The 13,208-nt window shown below is 41.0% G+C and overlaps 1 protein-coding gene across 4 annotated transcripts in view; it reads left to right on the top strand.

The window, feature by feature from the left end:
• The window catches only part of NIN (ninein), a 93,573-nt gene that overhangs the window by 35,162 nt on the left and 45,203 nt on the right, over nt 1-13,208 (top strand). For all 4 annotated transcript variants that reach the window (XM_069486848.1, XM_069486876.1, XM_069486858.1 and 1 more), the window contains 2 exons: nt 9,857-9,896; nt 11,221-11,411. In XM_069486848.1, coding sequence (XP_069342949.1) covers nt 9,857-9,896; nt 11,221-11,411 — 231 coding nt within the window. The remainder of the gene's footprint in view (nt 1-9,856; nt 9,897-11,220; nt 11,412-13,208) is intronic.

Raw genomic sequence — 13,208 nt, 5'->3', positions numbered from 1 at the left:
AACATTTCTCAATGACCTGTGGGATTTATTTACTCTTATAAGGAGTTCTGAATCTGTGAGGAGTTCTTTATTGGATTGTTGGCTTCTTTTTTCTCCCATTTGGTTGCCTGGGGCTCTTTAGTCTCCTTTCGTTGCGGGTGTTAAGAATTTATTCCTTGGGTTCATACTTCATCTCAGTGCCACCAGGCCATATCGAAGGAGGGTGTGGGGCTGGGCCTCCCTGATGTGAATATTTCATAAGGAGTAGTCAGGTGGGAAGCTGGAGACGGCCTTCTTAGTTCCGATTCTGCGTTTGCTTTGACTCCTGAATCGTGGCTTCGAGGAAGGTGAGATTCTTGGCTTGCCTTTGGCCTACAGTTTCTCCTGCTCTCAGACATGCCTGATTTTTCCTAAAGTGTCTTTAGGATTTTTTAATGAAGACAATAAAAAGGCCTGAACCTGTCATTGATTATACAAAGGGGAAGTCTGTTGCTACCCATCAAGAGACTAACTTTAGCTCTAGGTTGAAACAAAGAATAATTTTATTTTTCTGAGGACTTGTGAAAGGGGGGGGCGGCGGTGGAATGGACCAGTGTCACAGGGACCTATAAAAGCTGTCGGGGGTGGGTGCTCACTTCCTTCTAGGAATTCATCCTATGAGGGGATAAGTGAGCAAACAGTCAAGCTGAAAAGATAAAATAATAATATCTCCCCTCTTTCCCTCTAGGGTTATTCAGTAGAATAGTAGGGGAGGCTGCTTCGGGTGGACAAGAATTCATTCCCAGGCTGGGTTAGAGGTTCACCTGATTTTTTCTGCATCCTTATTTGGGAGCCTTTCTCCCGTAAGCATAACCAAAATTATAGGTAATTCTCAGTGACTACTGAGCATAATTCTCTGCAGTCTGTCCATAACTCCACCCTCTCTCTCCCACTCAAGAAAACATCTAGAAATGCAGGCAAGTGAGGGTGAGGCTTTAACAGAGATGGCTTTGAAGCAACTACATTTATATTTAATGTAAGTCCCACGTGAAGCTTCAGGCTTCATCGGTTGCAAGTGACTGGGCGCAGGTGACTACTCACGGTGCACCACTGTGATGTGCTGCCACAGGTGAGGAGGGCCCACCTCGTGAATATGAGGCAGCAAATGTCCCACCACCATGGCCTCGTCCCCTAAATAGGATGTATGAAGATATACCTTGTTATGAAGTGTTTTTGCCCATTTTTGACTTTTATTTCCATTCATACATATTAAAACTCCAATGTAAATGATAAATATTTTAATGGTCTTTATCCCATTCCTGCCTCCCCATCCCCATGCTTTTGTCAGGCAATTTGATTCTTTCCTGCTGGAACAGAAAATATCTAACCTAGCTATCAAGCATGTCTCCCCCACTAAGTTTAGCTTACAGGGCAATAAAGCCATTCTGTAGGGAAGGACGACTGTGATCTTGCTAAATTTTCAGCACTAAAATGTGTATTTCAGAATTGCACTTGGAAACCCTGAAGCAGAATGTTTTAATTCACAAGTGACAGGTGGGTCCCACCATCGGGCTGCAATGTGTGTCCAACTTCCAATTTGGTGTGTTTATCTGGCAAATGAATCCCGTGGGAGTCTGACCTCTCGTCTCGGGTGGTATTGAAAGGAAAGTAGTGATTTTTCTTTTTCCATGGGATCATCTTCACCCAAGTCAATTCAGATGGACATTCTATTCCGGATTAATCCAGGCTAACAAAGGGCACTTTCTTGATTCCTGCCTAAGGTGTGATTAGTGAGAAGGTTTTGGTTGTCACTGTTTTTGCTTTACTTCTTTAAGAAATAGCAGTGAGATATTAGATTCAGAAGAGTAAAATTTTCTCCTTTTTACATGAATAGCTACTGAAATGACCTTGAATGTCATGCTCATGTTTCTTCCAAGGGTAGGTGCAAGAGGAAAAAAACAAAGCTAAGCTAATTCTCAATTCTATTCTCTGTTACTCAGACCTGGTAGGAAAGGTTGTGCAATTAATACAACTGGGGCAGGGCCACTTTGCCTTCTGCCCTGGTTGAAAACAGGGCACACCTTGTTAACTGTTTTCCCCCACAGGGACTAAATTGGGTCTAGTAAGATTCTTATCAACAGCGAGGGGCTTTAAACAATTATTTCTTCAACTGTAGACAATAGTAGTGTAAGCCAAAACCATTGGCTTGCACATTGCAGTTTAAGTTAGAACCTGAGAGAATAGTTAAAGCTGATTGCTGCATTACAAGCAAATCCAGTCCTTGTGTTGGGACCCTGGGCATAGGAGGTTGGGGGGTAGTGCTTTTTTAAAAGCTTAAAAAAAAAAAAAGAAAAGAAACTGATTTTACTATCCTACATAAAACCAAACTTCTTCAAGAAGTGTGAAACAGACTTATCTTTTCCCTTATGTTCATTTCCATATATGCATAACTTTGCAGTAAAACTTGATGAATTATTCATTTACATTGTGCAGAGTCAATATTTAATTCTGGAGTAAACTTCTTAATAACTGAGAGAAGTTCTGCTCAGATCTTTTGTAGTTGAAACGTAGCTATTTTTATTACTGCTTTGTTAAATTTTTTTTCTCAGTCTTTGACAAAGCAAGCAGTTTCATTACTGATGCCATCTATTCCCAGCAAATATGATGTCATCACGATAGATTTTTTATTAATGGAATTTCAGCCTTCCTCTTTATATTTCTTAAGCCTTATGAGATCATGTGGCTATTCCCAGAGATGAAACACTCATTCAAGATGCAAGTGTAGATCACTTGAAAGTGATATAAAGGAGCCCCTTCAAAGCTGATGGGTAAGATGTCTCCTGTTCTAACGTGTACTTTCAGGCTTTGGTGACCTGGCAAGTCTTCCTGACTAAATCCCAGAGGGAATTCCCTTGGAGTCCGGCCCCCTCCCCACCGCCTTCCAGATCAACAATTTCTCATGTTTATTTTCTAACTAGAAACTAAAACAGACAACAAATCAAAAATTAACAAGGTAATTTTAATGATGATGGGAACATTTTCCAGCTATATACCATTAAATATCTTCCACATAGAAAAGTATTGTTTAGTACTCATTGAGAAACTCTGAGGAACAGGAGAGGTATTTTTTTAAAAGAACATCCCTTTCCTTTAAAGACCGTAAAATCCAGTGAACCAAAACCAGTCCCTAACCTTGGTAGGAGAAGAGACTTAAGGATCAAACTCTTAAATTCAGCATTTCCTCACCCTGGCAGTATTGAAGGCTTTTTGGCAATGTAGCAGGACTCATCTCAATGTGTGTGCATTTAAAAATCATGTATTAATAATTCCTGTTATCCCCAGCACTTGTAGCATTTAATTGCTTTTAAAAATAAAGGCACTGATTTGCATTCTAGTGGTGACAGCTCTGGGCTGAGTACTTGTCCCTGAGTTCAGAATAGAGAGATTGGGAGCAGGGCTGTCATTGCCTTTGCCTTCAAGGGCGGCATAGTGGAAAATGCACCACAGTCCTGGGAAGTGTGTCCCTGCAGAAACGATAGCCAGCCCTGCTGGGCTCACATAGCTTCCAGTACCCAGCTCAGAACCTGGACTTGATAAATATTTAGGACCATGAATAAAATATGCCATGGATGATGTATTTTTAAAAGCTTAACAAGTTTTTATCGTAAGCATTCTCCTTAAACTGATTTCTGTTTTTCTTTAGAGACTTCCTGTGCTTAGCTAAGTGTGGTGCCCTCTTAAATGGACACTACAGCTCGGTTTGTTTGGGGAACTGTGTTATTCCAGTAAATTTCCTTCCTCTTCTCTCTGGCTTTTCGAGGCTTTCTCCTTTCAAAAAAGAAAAAAAAAAATCTGCTTCAGGCTCTGAGGCTGCTGAGATCCGCTCAGCAACCTCTGCTGGGAAAGAATAGCCCCGTGTGTGCCCCCATAATCGTTTTAATTAGCCGTACATTCTGTGGGGCACAAAGGTCTGTGCTGGAGCAGATGGCTGGTGGGGGCGGCGGCTGGGCTATTGTGGGCAGGGGCCGCGCCAGGTCCACAGGCTGCAGATGCTGGCTCGGCCCCGGGCTGGAAGCTGGGGATCCGAGAGGCTCAGGCCATCTGCTCTGCAGTCCAGCAAAGCAGGTGTCCCTCCAAAGAAAGCATTCCTGAAATTGGTGCCGCCTGTGCGGCTGACGGTGTGGGGTACCCTCGTCCAGCTGTAGGACAACCCAAGAGCCAGCCACAATGGTCAGATGACATTGAGATGCATGACCCACAGGGCGGGTGTGGGTCTTTGTCTGCCTGAGGCGGGTGGGGACTGCTTTCTGTAGCAGGCAACCTCTGCCCCTCTCCCCTCCGTCTGCTCTCGATGGGGCTGTTGGCCAGGACACTTGGCACTGGGCATCCCCTGCCAGCTGTGGCTGCCCAGGGGACACTGTCTGCAGGGGGAGGGACTCCAGGGGAAGCCCTGATCCTAAGCTGAATCAAAAGTTGACTGCTTCATCATAATCACCATGCTGAAAGCTGTCATTTTTAATTTTTCCCCAGCTTTATGAAGATATAATTGACAAAAATTGTATATGTTTATATATATGTTATGGCACATTTTGATGTATGTATGTATGTATGTATCTATCTATCTATCTATCTATCTATCGTCAGATGATTAAATCAAGCTAATTAACATACCAAAGCTGCAGTTTTTAAAGAGAGTCTCTTCTGGGTTTGTTCTTAAAGCTGACACTGGCCTGTCTGCTGTTTCTTCTAGCCTTGTCCTAGTTTTGAACATCCAAGTAGTAAGAAAGTAATTGTAATATTTACTTAAGAAATACTTAGCACTTAGGCACTATTCTAAGTGCTTTCCAAATGTGAACCACACCCTCGAAGGTAGGAATTATTATTCACTTACCATGAGGAAACCGAGGTACACAGAGGTTAAGGAACCTGCCCAGGGTCACACTGCCAGTGCGTGGTGGAATGAAATTGAACTCAAGGACTCTGGTTGTGGAGCCCAGACCCCTAACCACATCATTGTTCTGGCTGGAATAGTAATAACAGCTAAGGTTTCCCAAGTGCCAAGCATATGCCTCCGTGTCCCGTTAGGTGGGGAGGAGTGTCATCCCCACTTTGCAGATAAAGTAAGGCACTGAGGGGTCACAGAACGTGGTAGAGCCAAACCTAACCCAGTCTGTCTGCCAGACCTCTGCGCTTACCCGCTCTACAACTGTGCCTCCCGAGTAGGGAGGAGCTGAAGTTCCGCAGGATGGTTTTTATAGGTATTAATATCCATTCTTTCTCCAGTGAGAGGCTACATACATTTCAAGTGAAAAAATGAAAAATCCTTTCTCATGAATTTAGTATTGTGAACACATCCCAGCAGTCGTCCCTCCCTTGCTCCCCTGCTTTCCCGAAGATTTTTGTGATTCTGTCCCTTCCAGTGCTCACTGCGGAGCTGGTCTGGAGGCCCCCTGCCAGGCTTTCACTGTGCTGGGTAAGCCCTCTGCAGTGACAGGACCCTCTTCCAGAAAGATGCCTCCTTTCATTGGTGGTGTTCCAGTAGCTGAATGATCTAATCCCCCCAACCTTCTAACCTGCCTTCCCCTCCTTCTCCCCTGCTTTTTAATTGGAACTGCTGGCTCCAGGCAGTGAGAATGAAAATAAATGAGCTGTGAATGAATTGAATCTTCCCCCACCCACCTCCCGAAATTGCAATTTAATAACAACTGTTCAGCCCTCATGTGCTTACCTCCCTCTTACTAAAGGAACAGACCCTTGGTGGAGACAGGGAAGAAGCATAGCATATATAACACCCTATCTGGGTGGTAAACTCCGTCTCCAATCGAGGTAGCCTTGGACTGAAAATGTAGCCATTAGCACAAGCTCACTTCTCCTTTCAGCAGGGCGGTCCTAGCTGGGTCTGCGTTTCTTACAAAGGGTCGTGGGAGGAATGCTTGGGAAACCAGCACCGCAGGACAGTTCGAAACATGTTTAAGTTATCCCTCACCCTGCCATCCCCACTTGCCTTAAGGATTTGTGTGAGATCACTTAAGGTGCAGGTACAGGTGCTGCCTGGGGTTTAGGAGGCTGTGCCCTACCTGACGCTGTTGGGTTGGACTGTCTCAAGAAGGCGGGTCTCAGACCCGTGTCTCTGATCTTGCCACACTCTGCTAAGCTCAGGAGGCTTTGATGTCAGGAACATTCGCTCACCTGAGCAGCACCAGGTCTTCCCACCAAACTGTCTTCAGCTGTCACAGTGCAGGAGGAGGATGCTGACATTGCAGAGAGGTACTTACCAAAATACCTTTATCTGCACATCAGTCATAGGAGATTAGTGAGAATTTGAAGGCAGGTGGGCAAAGGAACTAGTGAAAATCGTACCTATTTGTATTGCATAAACAACATGTAGAACAGTAAAGGAAATAAAATTGTCTCTCATAGTCCATCAACCAAAATGTATCTATTTTTATTATCTCTATTTTCTTCCAGTCTGTGTCTAATTGTATAAATATTTTTGCCAGTGGTAATCGTGGTAGAGAGAGCATTTGTGTTGTGGTCTCTCATTTAACATTTCATGAGATGTTTTTCCATGTTCCTACATGTTTTTTTAATTATACTTTTAATGACTACATTATGATGTACCATTCATTATACTTTATGCTCTCTTGTAGAATATTTAAATTGTTTTCAATACTTTATTGTTACAAAAAGTGCTACAATACACACATTTATACATATGGCGTTTTTCTTTGATTTTATTGCGTTTGGATATCAAGTGAAATTGGGTCAAAGAGTATGAACATTTTTTATTGTTTTTGATACATAAAGCCATTTTCTTTACTAAAAGAATAATATCCATTTACATTGTTACCAGTAACATATAAACAGGACTATTTTAAATCATAACCTTGATGAGAGTAGGAGTCATATCTTAAATACTTTGCTAATTTGATAGGAACAAAATGACTCTCTGGTTTCACTTTATACTTCTTTGATTGCTGTTGAGAGGAAACTTCCCCCCTATTTGTTTAATTGTGTTGCCCCTTATGTGAATTGTCTGTGTTCTTTGCTTATGTGCTGGAGACTTGGCATTTTTCTTACAGATTTATATGCATAATGGATACCTCCCCAGGCCTACCCAAATGAATGCTTTAAGTTTAAACGTGGTAATGAAAAAAAATTGTGCAAATATAAATTTACTATATATTGCGTAAACACATGTCCAATAAAAATAACAAAATTTTATAGAATTTATGGTGTTCCAGGCACAATTCTAAGCACTTTACCACAACTCTATGAAATATGCACAACTTTATTCCCATTTTATAGGCAAAAGAGGTCCAGAAACTTGGCAAAGGCCAGCCTGGTAGGGAAGGCAGGATTCCGCGCAGGTACTCTGACTCCTGAGTCTGTGCGGGAGCCTCCACACTCCATCTCTTATTAATTAGGTGTAAAAATCCGGGAGAGAAGGCAGCAGGAAGTACTGTCCTGGAGAATGAACCAGCAACGTGTAGCTCGTCCCATAGACTCATGAGAGGTTGGAAACAGTGTATCAATGTATCTCGGTTCTCTGAGCCATTGCTCACGATTTTAAAATGAATTGAGACGTAAATGAGCAAATGTAAGAAACTTTTATGTAACCATATATACACCTTGTTGCTTTAGGAATGATCAAGGATTTTTTTTTTTTTTGAAGGTGTGTGTTTGTGTTGCATTTTTACAACTGTATACCTGACTGGGCTGTCTTCATGGTTTGGGTCCAGTGAGAAAATATTCTCCTGCCATTTCTCCCATCAGTTTCTGCTATTAAAAATCATCACTTGCTTGTGATTTGGTAGGGTTTATTTTGACCAATAGTTCTTAAACCATAAAACCCTATTTTATGTGTTGTAGGTGGACTTAATAGATTCTAGGATGTTTCCAACTTATATGCTAAATAATGACTTTTCACAAAATTGGATGCCAAAGTAGCATGAGCATTTAAATCATCTGCTCTGATAGAGAAATAAATATGAGCTTAATAGATTTAATTCTAGGATGTTTCCAACTTATATGCTAAATAATGAATTTTCACAATTTTGGATGCCAAAGTAGCATGAGCATTTAAATCATCTGCTCTGATAGCGAAATAAATGTGGAGGGCAGACAGACAAGATGCTTTTATTAGTGAGTCTTTATTAATTTCAACTTTCTTATATAAAACCAGTGAAATTCTGCCCAGAAATGATAATGTAACAAAATTTATGGAGGGCTGTGCATGCCAGCACTTTCTTCCTGATCCACCATGCCTCGTACATCTACCAGTTTCAAGATGTGTCTTTATGTAGAAACGCGGGCTGAGTGATTTGATAAAATGATCAGAAACAAATAAGCAAAAATCACACCATGTCCTAATTCAGTTTTCATTGATACCATGTTTATTATTGACTTTCAGTTGTAATCTGAATGAGTGGTAGTGAACCTACACATTTTAAGTTACGGCCTTTTGGTGTCTTCTGTATGCCACGAATAATCTACTTCAGCATTGTCAGTTTGGGGTTTCAGTTTAGTGTGGCCAAATTAGGTGAACTTTCTCAATTGGTGCTATCTTCGATATCTTTCTAAGTAAAATGTGGAGCTGTGAAATTGTGGTAGATGGTTGTCCCTCGTTTAAGAGAAGAGAACTACCACACGTGAGTGTGGAGAATAAAGTAGATGAGCTTAGGTTGCCTAAAAGACTTCAGCTCATATAATTAGACATTAACTAGTCTTGTACAGTTCAGGCATCTCAGAGAATGGAATGGGCTGGTTATTTATCAAAGGCAGCTTCATTCACAAAATTGGATCTTTGCTAAGACGGCAGCCCTGTTTTGAAAGGGGGATTCACCTTTTCTCAATGTGGTTTCCTTCAGTGGTTGCAGCACCTCCCAACAGCAGTGATTAGGCAGCTCGCTGGAGAGGCCAAAGCCGCTGTGGACCTACTCGCTGCAGCTGGCTGGAAGCTGACCTGTGCCATGCTTGGCCAGTGGAGCAAGGGTTGGATTTTTGGTCCTGACTTGTGCCCTTGGCTGGGCACTTTTGCCCACAACTGGATGTTGTGACCCTGGAGAAGACCCAGTAGTAATGAAGCATAAGGGGACAAAATGGTCCATTTCAGATAAATGTCACTACTTTTAATGTAATTTGCTGGTAATGTATATTTTATTTAACTCATGCTTCTAGCCCACTTGTTTTGGGTTGGATCTCTCTCCTCAGTGTACCACAAACATACCAGGATCGTTCTTGCCTCCTTGCTTCAGCAAATTACAACTGCTTTCTTTTTTTCTCTTGGCTCTCTGCAATTTATCCTTCAGTTTAGACATTGCTTCTTCCAGAAAGTCTACCCTGATCTACCATGTCTAAAGTATCCCATTTAGGTACCCGTATACCATCCTGAACTTCCTCGTCATAGCACTTAAAACACTGCCCTGTTGTGCTTCCTGATTATTTATCTGCACGTCTTCATTAGCATATAAACTTCTCAAATCTGGAAACATGTACAATACCTAGCACAAAAGTGAGCACTCAATACACATTTATTAAAGAACAAATTCATAAATTTATGCATAATCCTTGTTTGTTGATGGATTCTGAATGTTTGCTTTGGCTTGGTTTAATTGGTTGTGATAGGTTTTGCTGTGGAATATGTGACTTTGCAAATGAGAAAGACAAATCCTTGATGAAGTACTGGGGAAGGCTGTGTGTATTTCTTAGGAGTCTTCTCTTGATTGGCGGTTAACTGAAGGGAAACCATTTAAATAAAACACCAGAGGGTCCTGAAATCTTGTGACTCTCTCAAATGATGATTTCTGAGGCAGAGAGTGATCTGGTCGAGGAAAAGCTAGGATAGTTCTTTATGAATAAGTTCTAAAGTACACTCATCTTCTCTTGCCTTCTCTAGCACTGGAAGACGCAACACAGTGAGGAGTATGAAGCGGAAGGTAAGAGCTGAGTGTGTGTCAGGACCTGCCTGGAAGGGAAGGGATGCATTCAGAGGCCACTCTTCACACCCCGGCTGCTTGCATTTCTGATGTTGGAGGCCAGCTGGGAATTAACGTTGAGAACAGCAACAAAAAATTCATTCCCAGTTGATAACTCTTGGTTTTAAAGTCCTAGGATTTAACATCATGCAGGAAATGACAATTAAGATGTATAATTCCACTTATAGGCTAATTACTCTCTTATCCAGACTTTGAAATTTATTTGCAAACAGTCCTAAACTAAATAGTGACCTATTATTAATAAAATGTATCCCTTGACAAGTTTCAAATGTATTTAAAAAGCCTTCGAACATGTTGTGCTGTGGCCACCAGATGGCGCTGTGGATCAGCTGACAGAACCTCAGTCCCGTTCACAGCCTGCTCTGGATCAACTGTACTTAGGCGTAATTATAATACAATACGTTCTTAGGTCTCCAGCCTGAAAGACACAGCAGTAATGGGCTTAATTTCCGTCAGTAAATAGTACGAGTAGCACTGAAACTCCTTTCAACCCTCCAAGGTTCTTCGAGGCACACAAAATTGTGCCAGTCTTTATTTCATGGTTAAGTGATGACTTTACAGAATCTTTAATATGTAAGTAGAATATTTAGAAATTGGGAGTTTTAATAGAGGACAAATAAGCAGTTTTGATTTTTTTTAAATAAGTAGTTTGATCCTTAAATCTTCAAATAGAATTTATCTTTAATATATGATTGGGAATTTGTAGTTGGCAACCATTTATTCTTTCAAGTTGTACTGTTTGGTTTCTGTATGTCAGAGTATCTATATTGTAAAGATTTGGGAACAGGCTAATCTTGAGACTTTTATCATGAAATTATTTTCTTCTCAGTAAAAGATGCTCTAATACTTAGACTAGAAAGAAAGTGGAGATAATTCAGTCTGGCAGCTACAGTTGAGGCAGAGGTCATAGAGCTCTTTGGAATGGCTCTCAACCAGCCTTCTCTTATGATCACACTACAGCCTAAGCTTGTGATGTTCTCAGTTGGAATAAAAAAAGCCTAGAACTTTGCAGTATTGCACAGGAGATAATATTTCTTCTCTAGGTATGACTGCCAGAGAGACATAGGGTGCCTTTTTGCTCTAGTTGCAGCCTAAGAACCGATGGTTCCATTTCATTAGACCTCAGGGCCAAATCAAAATGGAATCAACATTTATTGTCTTTTTCTTATAATATTTATTTTCAAAAAGCACATTTTTCTTTGAGAATAGGCATTTTCTCTTTGCAATTCTTTTGGAGACAGCACAATATATGCTTTGATCTCAGGCCAGTTAAGGTTTTGGAACCCAGATGATTTGAATGCCTCGCAGAGTGGGTCTTCCCCTCCCCAAGACTGGATAGAAGAGAAACTGCAAGAAGTTTGTGAAGATTTGGGGATCACCCGTGATGGTCACCTGAACCGAAAGAAGCTGGTCTCTATCTGTGAGCAGTATGGTTTGCAGAATATTGATGGAGAGGTAAGTATTACATTATTATTTTATTTAGGAATAATAACGATGATAAAAGCTTCCCCGGCCACAAACTAGGAACAACCATATCATGGCTTCCTGTAGCTTGTTAAACATCATTTTTCCCCCCTGGGAAGTCATTCATGAACCTTCTGTCATTGAGGAGCTCTTGCTGTGCTGTGGAAAAGAAAAACTGACAATAACTGACACTGAGCCCATACTATGTGCCCCTCAGTGTAGTAAGCATGTTACCCCATGTGAAACTGTCAGACATTAGTGTCACTCACAGAATAAAATGTGGGAAAAGTATGGAGGAAGAATTGAGCAAGGAGTTCAGTAGATTTGAGTTGGGTGAATATTTTGAAGGCCAGTCTGAAAAATTTAGGTTTCTGGAAAGAAGATCTCAATATCGTCCCAGAGTTCACAAGCAGATTGAGCAATGTGTAGGAGAAACTTACTTGCTGAGGATGGTCCGAGCTGCTTTTACATATTAGCATGAAGAGAACCTTGGGTTAGATAGATCAGCCAGGAGCCATTACAATATTCTGGTCATGAGGAAATGGAAAAAGGGTAGTTCGGTTGTTTTGAAAGCACAAAGAAGAGTTTTGAAGGAGCCCCCAAAAGACTCTTCCTTGGTAAAACTCTGAACTTCAGAACTTCTGAAACGTTAAGAGGGGAACTGGCAGGGCTCAGTACCTGAATAGCTGTGAAATGTGAGAATATAAATAATTCCAAAATACGTCTTTCAAAGAGCTGAAAATGAGAATTGGAGAGAGATTAGAGCTATAGTTGTAGCTTTGGGAATCTTTGATTATAATGATATTTGAAACTATGCTGTCTGCTTGCTCAGGGGATAAGTGGTATTATTTTCCTAAACAAGAAAGTTTTATCATCAAAAACTTCCAAGTAGCCCGGCTTACAGAAAAGATCTCCCCCTTCTCTCTTGTATATGTGACCGTTACATACCCTTTAACTACCTTTTTAATGGCTCAGGGGTAACTTATTTTTCAGTGGTGGCTGTTGAGTCATCAAATTAAATTCATCCTCCTAAATTATAAACTACTGCAATATGCAGAACCCCGGGTTGTTTTTGCCAAAAAACATTGCACAAACTTGGATTATTTATCTAAAACCAATTCTTGGAATAAGCTGTTAAACTACAGCCATTTGTGGGGAGCTATGTTTTCTTCTCTGGTGGAGTTTCCAAAATCCAGGAAAAGAAGTAGTGCATTTAGTTATTTTTCTCTGGCCTGAGGATGAATAAAGGATTGTTTACTGAACATAGCTTCCGCTGAGTGTTTTTCCTCCTAAAGAACAATCGTGAAATACTATAGTACTTACTATTACCAGCTCTAAACCACAGAGGAACTGGAAGTTCAAGATGATCTCATTAACATAAACTTGGAATCCTAAAATTTTACAACTAAAAGCAATTTTAGATTTAGTCACCCCCTCATTTTATAGATAAGGAAAGTGAGATCACAGCTGCTGCACGTTTTCATGAAGGGGAAATAGATTTACTATCTTATGCCTATAACTGGAACTCTGGTTCCCAGAAACAAAAATGACAACAGGTCAGGGATGGCAAACTAGCCTCCTTGATGCCAAATCTGGCCCAAAACCTATTTTATTTGGCTTGCCTAATGTTTTAAAAATTGAACTTACTGCTACACTTTTTAAAATCAGGAGTTTTTCTTTTTAAAAATCCAAGATTTGGCTCCATTTGCAGGCAGTGAGACGCAGCTGGCTCCCTTGGGAAGGGCATGCAGGCCTGTGTTTAGTTTGCCAGCAGTCACTGCTTTGTAC

This window comes from Eulemur rufifrons, chromosome 2 (assembly GCF_041146395.1).
Source record: "Eulemur rufifrons isolate Redbay chromosome 2, OSU_ERuf_1, whole genome shotgun sequence".
Classification (NCBI taxonomy): Eukaryota; Metazoa; Chordata; class Mammalia; order Primates; family Lemuridae; genus Eulemur; species Eulemur rufifrons.
This window is presented reverse-complemented; position numbering and strand designations above follow the sequence as displayed.